Source organism: Schistocerca nitens, chromosome 5, assembly GCF_023898315.1.
Source record: "Schistocerca nitens isolate TAMUIC-IGC-003100 chromosome 5, iqSchNite1.1, whole genome shotgun sequence".
Classification (NCBI taxonomy): domain Eukaryota; kingdom Metazoa; phylum Arthropoda; class Insecta; order Orthoptera; family Acrididae; genus Schistocerca; species Schistocerca nitens.
The window spans coordinates 291,412,478-291,429,351 of NC_064618.1; the positions used below are offsets into that span (position 1 = coordinate 291,412,478).

A 16,874-nucleotide genomic window follows, 5' to 3' on the forward strand; every position below is an offset into this window, starting at 1 on the left:
CCTTCCTGGGTGCGTTTTCCTCCACCCACTATGCAGTGTCATTTTCTGCACTGACGAGGACCATGGAATTCTTTGCACCTCATATCCAGCATCATAGCCAGTCCGTTGTGGTGGGGCTGCCATGTACCTTGTTGGTTGTAGCCCCTGACTACAGAGGGATTGCTCTGCTAAGGCCTGCACCGTTAACTCCACACGCATGCCAAGGAGTAGATGCCTGTCACCCTGGGGCATTGGGACTCCTGGTAATGGCTGTCCTGCCAGGTTGCCTTTGCTGCGGCTGAGTGGCACTCGTGGGGAGGGCCACTGGTCGGAGTGGGTGGCATCAGGGCGGATGATGCGCAGTGAAGTGTACCACATCATCATTTGCTGGTGATCAAACGCCAGCAGTCTCCAAGCCGTTCCAAGTCTCAGTACAATGCAAGGAAGTATGATCCTAAATCGTTCCCCTCCCTGGCCACACCGAGGAACGCCAGGCTAAGGATGGCAGCGAACCTCATTCGCCCCGGTACCTCGTATGTACAAGAGCTGATGGGGACTCATTTGTCTCGATGAAGCCTCAGATTTTTGTACAGCATTTAGAGGACAAGTTTAAAGAGGTGGAGGGCTTGCCCAAAATGCAGTCAGGATAAGTCTTGATAAAAACAGCATCCTCTGCCCAGTCACGGGTATTACTTGCTTGTGACAGGCTGGAGGATGTTTCCGTTACCATCACGCCTCATAAGAGCTATAAATGGTCCAAACTATTATATTCCACCAGGACCTTCTTCTGCATTCTGACGACAAGCTGCCACCAGCTTAGAGCGACGAGAACTTCATTCCATCCAGCATGTCCCTCGGACCACCGGTGCCTTCATCTTGGCCTTCAGTGGTGACGCATTACCCGAGAAGGTCAAGGTGATGGTCTACCGCTGTAATCTCAAGCCATATATCCCTCCCCCTCACCAAACTGCAGGATTTTACAGCGAGAAAGGAAAATAATGCAATACAAGACCCTGGACTGACTGACCTACACTGAGGCCAAGAGGAAATTTGAGCATCTACATCCTGTGCCTATGACCTCTTATGCCGCTGCTATGAGAACAGTTGTAGCCTCATCAGTTGTGCGAGTTCCAGTCAGCTCTCAGAGCCGGAAGACTACACCTGCCTCCTTGATGGTGGGAGGGGGGGGGTCAAATCCCTCCCTGTTGCTCCTGTAGCACCTACCTTGGGAGCACTGTCCCCCCAACCATCGCGGACACCGGTCCCCATTTCTCATCAGGAGAAATGTAAGTCTTCTTTGGCTCCTCTTGCTAGGAAGGGGTCCCTTGGGTCACTCCCCTCCCAGGTTTCAGCTAGTGGGAAAGATGACGCCCACCAGTGGCTGAAGTGCCCAAAAGCAGCTGGTTGTAGGGCTTTGCGATCATCCTCTGTCCCAGAGATGGAATCAGTGAAGCCTTCCCAGCCAGAGAACCCCAAGGATCAGCGAGAAAATCCAGAAAGAAGACCCCCAAAACCAAGGGAATTGCGGTGGCACAGCACTGCTGCCTACAAGCTCTGCATCTGAGGATGAGGTGAAGATTCTGGCATCCACTGAGGACCTAGATCTCGCCATACCCTTGGGCACAATGGATACAGCCTGTTCAGGAAATAAGTCGGTGGCAGCAGGTGACTCTGAGGCGTTGACTACCTCATTGTTTCATGCCTTCCCAGTCTCACGATCACATCATTTTCCAGAGAAATTGCAGTGGTTTTTTCCACCACCTGGCTGAGCTATGGCAGCTGTTAAGCTTTACACTTTCTGCATTGCCCTCCAGGAAACCTAGTTCCTGGCAATGCGGACCCTTGTCCTTCATAGCTACAGGGGATATAACAAGAACCGTAACAAGTGTAATAGTGTGTCAGGTGGAGTTTGTGTTTATGTCCTGAACTCTGTAAGTAGTGAACCTGTGCCCCATTCAAACTCCTCTTGAAGCTGTGGCTGTCAGGATATGGATGATGCAGTACCCCTGAACGTATTGGCTGCACTGATTGATCAACTCCCAAAATCTTTACCACTTTTGGGAAATTTTAATGCCCATAACCGCTTGCGGGGTAGCACCGTACTTACTGGCTTTGGCAGAGATGTCGAAAATTTACTGTCCCAAATCGACCTCTGCATCTTAAGTACTGGGGCCGCCACACATTTCACTGTGGCTCATGGTAGTTACTTGGCCATTGATTTATCAATTTGTAGCCCAGAACTTCTCCCATCTATCCACTGGAGAGCACATGACGACCTGTGTGGTAGTGACCACTTCCCCATCTTCCTGTCACTTCCCGGCATCAAGTCCATGGACGCCTACCCAGATGAGCTTTAAACAAGGCAGACTGGGTAGCCTTCAACTCATGCTGTCACTATTGAATCTCCCCCAGATGGTGCCATCGATGTTGTGATTGAGCAGGTCACTATAACAATCGTTTCTGCAGCGGAAAACGCAATCCCTCGTTCTGTAGGATACCCTGGTAAAAGACAGTCCCTTGGTGGTCGCTGGAAGTTGCTGAGGCAATTAAAGTGTGTCAGCAAGCTCTACAGCGACATAAGAGGCACCCATCCCTAGAGCACCTAAAAGCATTTAAGCGGGTCTGTACCCGTGTTTGCCTGCTCATAAAACGACAGAAACAGGAGTGTTGGGAGGGGTACGTGTCGACCCTTGGGTGCCATACGTCAGTGTCCCAAGTCTGGACGAAGATCAGGCGTCTTTTTTGGTAACAGACCCTAACAGGTGTCCCTGGCATTAACATCAATGGCATGTTCTCTACCGATGCAGATGTGATTGCCGAGCACTTTGCTGAGCACTATGCTCAAGCTTCTGCCTCGGAGAACTACCCCCCAGTCTTTCGCACTCTCAAAAGACGATTGAAAGGAAAATCCTCTCATTGATTACACGCCACAGTGAACCCTATAATGCCCCCTTTACAGAGAGAGAGCTCCTCAGCACCTTTGCACATTGCCCCGACACAGCTCCTGGGCCAGAACGGATCCCCCAGTCAGATGATTAAACATCTCTTGTCTTGACTACAAGCGATATCTCCTTGTCACCTTCAACTGGATCTGGTGCCATGGTGTCTTTCCAGTGCTTAAACCCAGTAAAAGCCCGCTTGATGTGGATAACTATCAGCCAGTCAGCCTCACCAACGTTCTTTCTAAGCTGCTGGAACGTATGATGTGTCGGCAGTTGGGTTGGGTCCTGGAGTCACGTGCCCTACTGGCTCCGTGTCAGGGCGGCTTCCGCCAGGGTCGCTATACCACTGATAGTCTTGTGTCCATCAAGTCTGCCATCCGAACAGCCTTTTCCATTCGCCAAAGCCTTGTTGCTGTCCTTTTTTTTTTTTTTTTTTTTTTTTTTTTTTTTTTTTTTTTTTTAAATGAAAAGTGTCTGACACCTTGTCGCATAATGTGAGTGGGATCTCAGAGACACGCTCCTGATGTTTATCCAAAATTTCCTGTCGCTTTGTACTTTCCATGACCAATTTGGTGCCTCCCATAGTTCGCCCCATATCCATAAGAATGGGGTCCCACAGGGCCCCATATTGAGTGTATCTCTATTTTTAGTGTCCATAAATGATCTACAAGCAGCTGTAGGGCCATCCAGGTCACCCTCTCTGTATGCAGAAGACTTCTGCATTTCGTACTGCTCCACTAGTATTGGTGTTGCTGAGCAGCGCCTACAGGGAGCCATCCACAAGGTGCAGTCATGGGCTCTAGCCCACGGATTTCAGTTTTCAGCCGCAAAGTCATGTTTTTTGCACTTCTGTTGGCATCATATCGTTCATCCGGAACCAGAACTTTACCTTACTGACGATCCACTCACTGTAGTGGAGACATATCGAGTCCTAGGACTGGTTTTCAATGCCCGATGGACTTGGTTTCCTCACCTTCGTCATCTTAAGCAGAAGTGCTGGCAGCACCTCAGTGCCCTCCGCTACGTGAGCAGCACCAACTGGGGTGCAGATCGCTCTACGTTGCTGCAGCTCTACAGAGCCCTTGTTCAATCCCACCTTGACTATGGGAGTCTGGTTAACAGTTCGGTGCCGCCCTCAGCATTGCGTTTACTCAACCCAGTGCACCACTGTGGCATTCGCCTAACGACGGGAGCTTTCAGAATGAGTCCGGGGCCATTGTCATGGAGGCCAGAGTACCTCCATTGCACATCCGATGTGCGCAGCTGCTCACCAATTATGTTGCACTGATTCGTAGTTCTCCTGAGAATCCGAATTAATGTTTCCTTTTCCCATCCGCAGTAGTTCATGTCCTGCATCAGTGGGCCTGGTCAGGGCTCACTATTGCGGTTTGCATGCAATCCCTTCTCTCCGAACTGGAGTCCTTCCCTTTACCACCTCTACATGAGCTCCATTCACATACACCTCCAAGGTGTACACCTCGGCTGAAGCTTCGTCTGGACCTTTTGCATGGCTCGCACCACAACTTCACCCATGTGTGCCTGCTCTCGCCACCCTGCCACCACTTCACCCATGTGTGCTTGCCCTGCGACAATTTCACCCACATGTGCTCGACCTGCCACTACTTCACCGCTGTGTGCATGCACTCGCCACTACTTCACCCATATGGACATGCCCCCACCATCCCTTCACTCATGTGTTCACACCCTCTCCCCCCTGCCACCACTTCACCCACGTGTGCATTTCACCCACCACCATGTCACCTACATGTACATGTCCCCCTCCAGCACTTCATGCACGTATGCATGTCTCCTCAAAACCACTTCACGCACGTGTGCATGCCTCCACTCCACTTCACCCACATGTGCACACACCCCGCCATGACTTCACCCATGTGTGCATCCCCTCCAATGACTTCACCCATGTGTGCATCCCCTCCCACGACTTCACCCATGTGTGCATCCCCTCCCACGACTTCACCCATGTGTGCATCCCCTCCCACGACTTCACCCATGTGTGCATCCCCTCCCACGACTTCACCCATGTGTGCATCCCCTCCAATGACTTCACCCATGTGTGCATCCCCTCCCACGACTTCACCCATGTGTGCATCCCCTCCCACGACTTCACCCATGTGTGCATCCCCTCCCACGACTTCACCCATGTGTGTATCTCCTCCCACGATTTCACCCATGTGTGCATCACCGCCCCCCCCCCCCACACACATCACCCACATGTGAACCTCCTCCCCTCCCCCCGCCATCACTTAACCGATGTGCACACGCCACACCCCACCTCCACTTCAGCCATGTATACTCTCCCCTGCCCCCCCCCCCCACCACCACTTCACCCACATGAACACATCCCCACCACTACTTCACCCACATGTGCACACCCCCCTACCATCACTTCACCCACATGTGCACACCCCCCTACCATCACTTCACCCACATGAAGAACCCCCACACCACTTAATCAACTTGTGCATGGCCCCGCCACCAATTCACCCCTTTGTGCAAGCTGCCATCACCATTTCACCCGGGTGTGAATGCCCCTGCCAGCACTTGACCCACGTGTGCATGCTCCCACCACTCTTAAACAACTTCGATCAATTGTCCTAGCCATGTCACCACTTCACCCCTGTGTGCACAACCCTGCCACCACATCACTCACGTGTTCATGGCCCCCTCTCCTACCACCACTTAAACCATGTGTGCAAATCCCCCTCCACAACTTCACCCACATGTACACACCCCCGCCACGAATTCACCCACCTGTGCACACCCCCCACCACTTCACCCACTTGTGCTCACCCCCACCACTTCACCCACTTGTGCTCACCCCCCACCACTTCACCCACTTGTGCTCACCCCCCACCACTTCACCCACTTGTGCCTATCCCCCCCATCTCTTCACCCACCCTCTCACCACTTCACCCACCTGTGCCCATCCACCCTCACGCCCAGCCACCTCTTCATTTACATATGCATGACCCTGCCACCACTTCACCCGCATGTGCCCGACACCACCACCACTTCACCCACCTGTTCTCACCTGCCTACCATTTCTTGCACCTGTGCCCACCTGCCTACCGCTTCTTGCACCTGTGCCGCCCCCCCCCCCCCCCACCACTTCACACACGTGCGCACACCACCTTAAACCAGCACCACTTCAGCCACATGTGCAGGCCCCTGCTCCACCACTTCAGCCATGTGCGCACAGTCCCGCCATAACTTCACTCTCGTTTGTATGATCGCGCCACTACTTCGTCCAAGTGTGTACGACACCGCCACCACTTCATGCACGTGTCCTGCCACCACTTCACTCACATGTTCGTGCCCCCACCACTTCAAGTACGTTGCCACTTCACATATGTGACCACTTGCCCTTCACTTCACCCACCCTCTAATCCACTGTGCCTTCATCCACCTACTAATCCACTGCGAATTCATCCACCTGCTAATCCACTGCGAATTCATCCACCTGCTAATCCACTGCACCTTCACCTGCCCACTGTCCCTCCAACCAGTTGCCGGCCATCCACCCATGCACCCACCTTGCACCGGCCCCTCTGTCCTTGCACCGGCCCCTAATCACCTTCGACCAAATGTCCATCCCTCTCGTCCCCACTGGTCCTGCCCCTTTCACTTACTTGCCGCCACCCAGTCACCCCACACCCACCCATCAACTCACCTGGCTCCCCTTCACCATTTAGCGCCATCTGCATTGCACCCTTCCATCCTCTCTACTCACTTCCCCTCTGCCCCTACTCATTTCTGCTATTGCTTGTCACTTCTTCCTATCACTTTTCACTTCCCCCCTATCCAACTATGTCCTACACATCTCCACTATCTTTTTTTTTCCACCTCCTCGTTTTCCCCACATATTGTTCTTATTTTCCTCCTCCTCCTCCTCCTTCTCTCTCTCTCTCTCTCTCTCTCTCTCTCTCTCTCTCTCTCTCTCTCTCTCGATCTCCCCCTCCCACCCCACTCTTCCCCCCCCCCCCACTCCCCCCACTCCCCCCACTCCCCACTACCAACTACCATTCTCCTTACTTCCCAACCCCCCTTTCTAACTTGATGATACATTATCAAAACTATCAAAAGGCACCCAGGACTTGCTGCAGGTGCTGACAGTTACATATTTTTATGGGCCTTCACTTTTCTTTCTGTATCAGGTACCAGTACTGTAGACATGGAGAGGTGGCTTTTTCATCAGACAGCCTTACAAGAATATATACTCGTTTGTTGCCAGGATCCTTCTGGGGGTTTTGTTGACAAGCCATCAAAGTAAGTTATTGTTTCGTACTGTTAATTGTTTTTAAGAAGTGATTCTTTCCTTTTGCATATATAGTTTGGTAGAGTGGTTGCAGTGTGAAAATATTGCTGAGAAAGTTAAATGCTCTGAAAATGCAAGAAATTTAAATTACTTTTATGATCATTGTTTATATAACATAACCAGTCTATTATGGTTCAAATCTCTGGTTCAGAAGTACTTTACATTGAGAAATTTGAACATAAAAAGAACAGATTGTGAACCATTGCTTACTTGTTTGATGTTCTTATCCTATCATTTGGGTTACGTGACTTAAGAACCACAACCAAACACAGTTGTGAATAGTTGTTTTAGTCTTTTAAATTCTAGTTTTACAGGCAGGGTGTCCCATATACCTGTTATTGATATAGAATAATCTAGTTGTGAATTACTTAGCAACTTTTAAGTTGAGCTCTAAAGACACTCAAAAGTTACTGTTGTTGAATATGTGAATGTGTGTTAGATACCAGAGAAGAAAACCTAATCTTATGTCCGAATGTGACTCAGATGAAACTGAGAGGGGAAATCAGTGTTGGGATATTATTTTTTTCTGTGCTGTACTGAGTGTTCTATAGAACACAGTGATGTTAGTAGTGATAATTATATTCAAACCTAGTCTGGTTACTTTGATTTACAGTTACATTATTTCTGACAGTCCAGAGTACTTTGTATCTCGGTGACTGGGAAGTTACTGCCTCAAGAATCATAATGTCCTATCATTACACTATTTTACAGCTCAATTAGCAATTTTGATGATGAGGGAGAAAAGGGTGGGGGCTGCTGGAACAGTCTGATGATTAATCAGCATACTTTCACTTGCTCAGTGCGTGGCCCCTCCCGCTGGAGGTTCGAGTCCTCCCTCAGGCATGAGTGTGTGCGTTGTTCTTAGTATAAGTTAGTTTAAGTAGTGTGTAAGTCTAGGGACTGATGACCTCAGCAGTTTGGTCGTTTAGGAATTCGCGCACACTTGATCAGTGCAGTCAGCAGTTGCATATGTCCAGAAAACAAAAACTGAACATTTACCTACCAATTATTGTTGCTGTCTTCGTAGGTGATTGGGATCATAATGGTAGAGACAACAATGACAGTTACAGTTATACGAGCTGTGTTACAAAGTTCAATATCATACTTACACATTTGTAGCAGACTAGCCAAAAGGACAGAATGATACGACATGCATGCAACATCAGGGAATAACTTCCACAGAGGCTAAGAAGCAGAGAAACACAGAGATTTAAATATAAAAGTAATTAATCCTATCAAATTAATATAACAAAATTTGAGCTGGGAATGCTGGTTTTATTCCAAAGGATGTATTAAAAAAAAATCGTGACCACAGAATCAGTGTGTAGCAGTGGTCCCCCAACATTTCTGAGACCACTACACCTACGTGGAATCAGGTATCCCATAGTCCCAACAAATTTTAGCACCTAACTGAACTTCAGAGCAGGGGTGGAGGGATTAGAAACTTTACTTTACAGTTTTTAATCAAAAGAATGAATAATGATTTACAACTTACTTTTTAAAATATTTTTTTGTGTTTGGTTTGGGTTTATATTTAGTTTGGTTTGGTTTTATATTTTTGTTTTTGCTTCATGTTCATGTTTTTTATTTTTCTTAATCATTGCTACCAAAGTGAACGACTATTTTTAAACCCACAAGTTTTGGTAAATGGAATAAGTATTCTTCATGATTATCAGATAATAATAAATACTCACCATTAACATTCTAACAACCGTGTACCGCAAGTCTCTAGAGGAACGGAGGGTTCCAAATGATTGGAAAAGAGCACAGGTAGTCCCAGTCTTCAAGAAGGGTCGTCGAGCAGATGCGCAAAACTATATCTCTGACGTTGATCTGTTGTAGAATTTTAGAACATGTTTTTTGCTCGAGTATCATGTCGTTTTTGGAAACCCAGAATCTACTATGTAGGAATCAACATGGATTCCGGAAACAGCGATCGTGTGAGACCCAACTCGCTTTATTTGTTCATGAGACCCAGAAAATATTAGATACAGGCTCCCAGGTAGATTCTATTTTTCTTGACTTCCGGAAGGCGTTCGATACAGTTCCGCACTGTCGCCTGATAAACAAAGTAAGAACCTACGGAATATCAGACCAGCTGTGTGGCTGGATTGAAGAGTTTTTAGCAAACAGAACACAGCACGTTGTTCTCAATGGAGAGACGTCTACAGACGTTAAAGTAACCTCTGGCATGCCACAGGGGAGTGTTATGGGACCATTGCTTTTCACAATATATATAAATGACCTAGTAGATAGTGTCGGAAGTTCCATGCGGCTTTTTGCGGATGATGCTGTAGTATACAGAGAAGTTGCAGCATTAGAAAATTGTAGCGAAATGCAGGAAGATCTGCAGCGGATAGGCACTTGGTGCAGGGAGTGGCAGCTGACCCTTAACATAGACAAATGTAATGTATTGCGAATACATAGAAAGAAGGATCCTTTATTGTATGATTATATGATAGCGGAACAAACACTGGTAGCAGTTACTTCTGTAAAATATCTGGGAGTATGCGTGCGGAACGATTTGAAGTGGAATGATCATATAAAATTAATTGTTGGTAAGGCGGGTACCAGGTTGAGATTCATTGGGAGAGTGCTTAGAAAATGTAGTCCATCAACAAAGGAGGTGGCTTACAAAACACTCGTTCGGCCTATACTTGAGTATTGCTCATCAGTGTGGGATGTGTACCAGATCGGGTTGACGGAGGAGATAGAGAAGATCCAAAGAAGAGCGGCGCGTTTCGTCACAGGGTTATTTGGTAACCGTGATAGCGTTACGGAGATGTTTAATAAACTCAAGTGGCAGACTCTGCAAGAGAGGTGCTCTGCATCGCGGTGTAGCTTGCTCGCCAGGTTTCGAGAGGGTGCGTTTCTGGATGAGGTATCGAATATATTGCTTCCCCCTACTTATACCTCCCGAGGAGATCACGAATGTAAAATTAGAGAGATTAGAGCGCGCACGGAGGCTTTCAGACAGTCGTTCTTCCCGCGAACCATACGCGACTGGAACAGGAAAGGGAGGTAATGACAGTGGCACGTAAAGTGCCCTCCGCCACACACCATTGGTTGGCTTGCAGAGTATAAGTGTAGATGTAGATGTAGAACATATTAAAAATGTAGCCAGCTCAATTTCATCAAATCCGTGTTCAGTATCCCCCTCAGTCCAAGAAAATGTACTTTGGTTCAAATTTCAGTACTTTAAAATGTTCTTTCATTCATTGAAAATAGTATTAGAACCTTTGCATGTACTTCCCAAGTCTGCAAATCAGGGAAATAGATGCTAATAGTTTATTACTGATGAAATGAGCTCAATACTACTACTGAATCAGTATCAGAATATACAGACAAAATAGTAACAATAGCTTGCAGTTCTTTTGGTAAACCAAATGGTTTGAATTGTGAGGCATCTGATGTGTGTTAGTTAGTTAGTTACGTGTTCCATTGATCAATCTCATATGACTGTTATGATGTGGAACATGTCAAGTGCATAAGAAATACACACATGAATGATGATTTTTTAGCTTGAAAGTTTTGTTACGTACCCCGTGCCCTTAAACGGCACTAAATACATATATTATACCTATAGATTTATTTATTCCTATTCAAAAATTCATCTGTGGTACAGAAGGTGTTGTCAAGGAGATATGATTTCAGTTTATTTTTAAAACTGATACTGCTTTCTGTCAGACATTTTATTTCATCTGGTAATTTATCGAAAAGTTTTACTGCAGCATATTTCACCCCTTTCTGTGCCAAAGATAGGTTAAGTAGAGGATAGTGTACGTCTTTCCTTCTTCTGGTATTATAATCATGAATGTCACTGTTGTTTTTAAACTGCTCCATGCTGTTGAGAACAAATTTCATTACTGAGTAAATGTACTGTGATGCTGTTTTAAGAATTCCTAACCTTTTAAAGAGATGCCTACAAGATGTGCGTCTATGAGCCCCACAATTATTCTAACCTCTTTCTTTTGAGCAGTGAATACTTTTTGTCTAAATGTTGAGTTACCCCAAAATATTATTCAATATGACATCAGAGTGTGAAAGTATGCAAAGTATGTTAGCTTACTAATTTCTGTATCCTTAAAATTAGCAATTATTCTGATTGCAAAAGTTGCTGAACCTAGTCACTTTAGGAGATCCAAAATATGAATTTTCCAATTAAGATTCTCATCTATATGTCCATCCAAAAACTTATGCCCTACCCTTGCTACTGACTTCCGTTGATGTGTTATATTTTTGTTAAGGAGCTGTACTCCTTACAGTAGAAAATTGGATGTTCTGCGTTTTTTAAAAGTTCAGGGCAAGCGCATTCGCAGAAAACCAATCGATAACTTTTCCAAAGACGTTATTTATATCATTTTCTGTTGGAGTTTCTTTCACTGGATTAATAATGATGCTTATATCATTAGCAAACAGTGTCAGTTCAGCTTCTTGTTTCAGATAAGAAGGGAGGTTATTCACACACATCAAGAACAGAAGGGGCCCTGATGGAACCCTGTGGAACACCTTATGTAATTTCACCCCAGTTAGATGAAGTGGGAAACTTCCTTGAATCACTAAAACCATATAAACAAACTTTTTGCTTCCTGTTCTGTAGATATTACTTAAACCACTCATATGCTGTTCCATTTATACCATAGAATTGTAATTTATGTAACATAATGTCATGGTTCACACAATCAAATGCTTTGGATAAGTCACAGAAAATTCCCATTGGTGACCTTTTTATTATTTAAAGACTCTATTATGTGGGGAGTGAAATTGTATATAGCTGTCTCTGTAGAACAGCATTTTTGAAATCACAAACTGTAGTTTACGTATCCCATTGCTGCTGAGATGGCTAACCACTCGTGACTACATTACTTTCTCGACAATTTTTGAAAATGCTGTGAACAAGGATACTGACCTGTAATTTTTGACATCTGTGGTGGCCCCTTTTTTGTATGGAGGCTTGAAAATGGCCCTGTTTGGGAAAATACCTTGAATTAGTGATGCATTAAAGATGTGACTCAGAACATCAGCTGTAACTGCTCCACATTGTTTTAATATCTTGTTAGAGATGTCATCTACTCCAACAGAACATTTATTTTTCAAAGATTTAATGATTTTCCTTATTTCACAAGAAGTTGTTAGGTGAAAATTTATCTGACTAGGTTTCCTCAAAACTGACTCTGCATGACTTTTTCTTTTGAACCGTTGTCACCATTTTTTTTTTTTTTTTTTTTTTTTTTTTTTTTTTTTTTTTACCTACACTTAAGAAATGGTTGTTGAATACTTTAGCTACTTGTGTACTGTTGGTTATGATGGTTTCATTCTCTTTAATAGTAATACTATCTACCCCAGTCATTACTTTTCCTGTTTCTCTTCTGACAACATTCCATACTGATTTGATTTTAATGCCTGAGTTGTTAATTTCATCTCTAATACACACATTTTTTGATTTTCTGACAACTTTTCTCAGTATGTTGCAATAATTTTATAGTGTAAAATTACATCTGGGTCTTGACTAATTCTTGCAGCCTCATGCAATTTTATTTTCCTTTCTGAAGACACTTTAATACCTGTAGTGATCCAAGGTTTCATTGAAAACTGTTTGGGGTTACATTTAGTAATTTTTTGGGGGCAACAGTGCTCAAAAATGGATATAAATTTACCAAGAAATATGTTGCATTTATCATTGGCATTTGGCTCATTATATACATTTCCCCAATTAACGTTTCTTAAACTTTCTCTGAAGTGCCCTGTAGGTAACGCGTTGACCAGCCTTATACTTTTACTTAATGGTTTCTCTACTGTAAACCCTGCTAAGCTTTGCAAGCTAATCAGTTATGCATCGTGGTCTGACAATCCATTTATCACAGGGAAAGCATGTGTTATTTTTGCATCATTTTGCTGCTACCGTCTTGAGCCATACATATATGGAAATTGATCACTGATTCTAAGTTATACGTCATTAATAACACTTCTAGTTCACTTTTCCTATCAGAATTGCTTAGAAAGTTTACGCCACAGATTAATTTCTTCGTTCTGCCTGACAGACAGCATAATAGGGAGTCAAACTTTTTTATGAATAGCTAGCTCCCTATCTCCTAATGGGGACCTGTACACTGTTGCTAATATCAACACTACATTATCTAGCCATAGTTCACATGCACAAACTTCAAAGTGCTTATCGACTTAAAATTTGCTTACTTCAAGCAAATTATGGTAAAGTTTGCTATCAATATATATGATCCTTGTTGTCTATGACACTGATGTATGGAGTTGTGGTGGAAAGCAGTAATAAACCAAAGGGCAGCTCGAGGGGGAGGAGGCAGTGCAGATATGCATGATGGGATTGCTAGGGGAGACCAAAAAAGAAAAAAAGATTCTGTGAGCAGACTGTTATGGGATATGGAAGTGGAACAGACACAAGGCCAGGCAAATGGATTACAGATGGGCTCAGAAAGTTGTATGCTGCAGTCTAAGATATAACCAAAGATTGACACGGTGACTTATGGGAAAGTAGCTAGAACCCATTAGAAATATGCAGGAGCAACATGAGTACATATCATTAAAGACCACAATGCGTGCAAAAATTCTAGAGGTTGTATCAGTGCAGTGGTGGGATGTAAAAATATCACACAATAATGATTTAATTAATATTACACTAAGAAGGTAGTGGAAAGAGACACTTTTTAAAAATAATGTGCCCATGGCTACACTATAATGGCTCCTGTTTTCAGTTTTACCCCTCAGGTGATTTAAGTCCGTCTAGTTCATAAGAATTTCACTAGATTATCATTTTATTGTTAGTTCACTGTGTAGCTTAGTGTAACTGGTTTCACTTCTGGCGTTGGATGAACTCCATTTTGTACTTCTTAACTATAATAAGTGATTACATCTATGTTTTTTCACTCACAGATGATCATAGGCTTAATCATTATTTTTGTACCCAACTTTGGAAATCCCAGGTTCAGTAATGTCTGTGGCATGTAACAGGAAGGCAATGATAATATGTCAGATGATATATGTATGATTGAAGTTCATGGTTAGAACAAATTTATGTTGCCTTTCTTAAATATAATGTATTGTTTCCTAATATCGGTTCTGTACTATTGCAGACCCCGTGATGTTTATCATACCTGTTACACACTGAGTGGATTGTCAGTTGCACAGCATGCAGTTGGGGACCGGTGCTGTATTGTAGGAAATCCAATTTTAAATGAAATTGTAAGTTTTTCTTATGATTTTCCTTAAATATTATCAGTCATTGTCTATGACAATAAATCAATTGTTAGAAAATGCAGTCAATCCATTCATGCATAAGGATGATAGTCTAGTATAATTACACAGATTTTATGTAAGAGAATTTAACTATTAGAACTATTGAACTAACTACTAGTTAAGCTAGTAATGTTTTGCAGTGTGAGGCTCTAGGTGGACAAGTCTAAACAGCACCTGTGTATAATTTTATACATGTCTCTACATCTATAAACATACTGTTGCCAACGGTTCATAATGCTCCTCAGCTTTGTTGTATGGTTGATCACTCAGTGTAAATACATTTAAGAAGAAGAAGCAAGATGGGCCATCACTTGTATTGCATATTTTGTCTCAAGATTTAATATTGGACAAGTGGACCATTGCTCCTGGAAATATTGTCTGGTGTTTAGAGAAGGTTCTCTTCATTGCACTACCGTGTTCAGAATGTGAATAGTAAGTTCAGCCTTCCACTGTTCCTTCTTGTTTCTTCATAATTGTCAAGGATACTGTTGTTACAGTTCAGGAACTAGTGGGGGAGAGTACTGTGTGTCACACCATTTTGTAGAAAATCCTTGATATTGTCTGCATTGAAAGGAAAAAAAAAGAAGAATGTATTTGCGCAGGACTCCATTAGTGGGAGGAGGAACTATTCTTTGTTGGTACCATAAGCTCTGAAAGAACAGATAGCTCATGAAGCAAAGAATTACTCAGAGAAGTACACGTGTTACGTGTCTTGTTACATCCTAGCAGACAACAGAACATAGTGTTTAGTAATACTGTTCCAATCAAAAAAAATGTGTTTGGTGATGTGAGTGCACTTGTTTCAATCCAAGAATATCTTACTATTGAATTATATCTAAAAACAAAGATGATGTGACTTACCAAACGAAAGCGCTGGCAGGTTGATAGACACACAAACATACACACAAATTTCAAGCTTTCGCAACCAACGGTTGCTTCATTAGGAAAGAGGGAAGGAGAGGGAAAGACGAAAGGTTGTGGGTTTTAAGGGAGAGGGTTAGGAGTCATTCCAATCCCGGGAGCGGAAAGACTTACCTTAGGGGGAAAAAAGGACAGGTATACACTCGCATACACACGCATCCATAGTTCATAAGATGACCTTAATGCTTAAGGTGGATATGTGTGTGTATGCGAGTGTATACCTGTCCTTTTTTCCCCCTAAGGTAAGTCTTTCCGCTCCCGGGATTGTAATGACTCCTAACCCTCTCCCTTAAAACCCACATCCTTTCGTCTTTCCCTCTCCTTCCCTCTTTCCTGACGAAGCAACCGTTGGTTGCGAAAGCTTGAAATTTGTGTGTATGTTTGTGTTTGTTTGTGTGTCTATCAACCTGCCAGCACTTTCGTTTGGTAAGTCACATCATCTTTGTTTTTAGATATATTTTTCCCACGTGGAAGGTTTCCCTCTATTATATTCTTACTATTGAATTAGAATGACTATTTTGTTTATAATAAGGAAATATTAGAATGTCCTCCTGTAGTACCCTAATTTGATGTGTTACTTTGCTTTGGTTCCAAAAGTAAAGACTGAGTGAAAGCATAACAATTTTCTACAAATGAAGAGCTCATTCAGACATGAGCCATTACACAGAACACTTAAGAAAATTGTTAGAAATGTGACTTCAAAGAATAGAGAGTGATACTGAGTGTAGAGAAAATTATTCTGATAAAGTAAAATAACTGGAACTGTGTTACCAGAGCATAGTGCCCTGGTATTTAGGTCTTAAATTCACCATCAATGACTACTGAAACCAAGAACTGAATCACAAGGATGTAGACACTCCAGTTGCATCTCTAAACCTGAGAAATGTTGTATGCATTACTGATGAAATGACTACTACTCAATTTTCTTGATGTCCAGAACAGATGAAAACACCTCCCAGTGGGTGCTGCCATATCATAGCCATCTTCAGTGCCAGGGGGAGGGCTTGTGTGCCTCAGTGATGCTGAGGGCTATACCTGCCATAGCATAGCTACTTCCAGGGCCACCCAAGCCAGACAGGCCTCTGCAGAGGGGCTCGACGGAAGAGTGTCCCAAGTCCCACAAATTGGGGGGGGGGGGGGGGGCTGTGTTTTTGCCAGGGAGTTCTGCTGGCAGTGGTTGAATATGGGCACATTGGTACCACATTCCCCCTGAGCTGAAGAACGTCCAGCACTGCCAGACCTCCTCTACTGTAAACTCTGGGCATGCTTTGGGGGTCATCATTAGGTGCGATGGTGTAATGTTTTTTGTTTCGGAGAACGGAGGCCTTGGCTTCACTGCCTGGAACATGAGGAAGGTAAAAGCCCCTCAACCTCAAGATGTGCTATGAGCCAATGGGATTAATGACTGCTGAGTTAGAACGGTGTCT

At 44.1% G+C, this 16,874-nt stretch overlaps 1 protein-coding gene across 3 annotated transcripts in view; it reads left to right on the forward strand.

The window, feature by feature from the left end:
• Positions 1 to 16,874, forward strand: part of LOC126259811 (protein farnesyltransferase subunit beta) — a 104,681-nt gene that overhangs the window by 76,757 nt on the left and 11,050 nt on the right. For all 3 annotated transcript variants that reach the window (XM_049956847.1, XM_049956848.1, XM_049956849.1), the window contains exons 8-9: positions 7,097 to 7,208; positions 14,364 to 14,472. In XM_049956847.1, the coding sequence (XP_049812804.1) occupies positions 7,097 to 7,208; positions 14,364 to 14,472 (221 nt within the window). The remainder of the gene's footprint in view (positions 1 to 7,096; positions 7,209 to 14,363; positions 14,473 to 16,874) is intronic.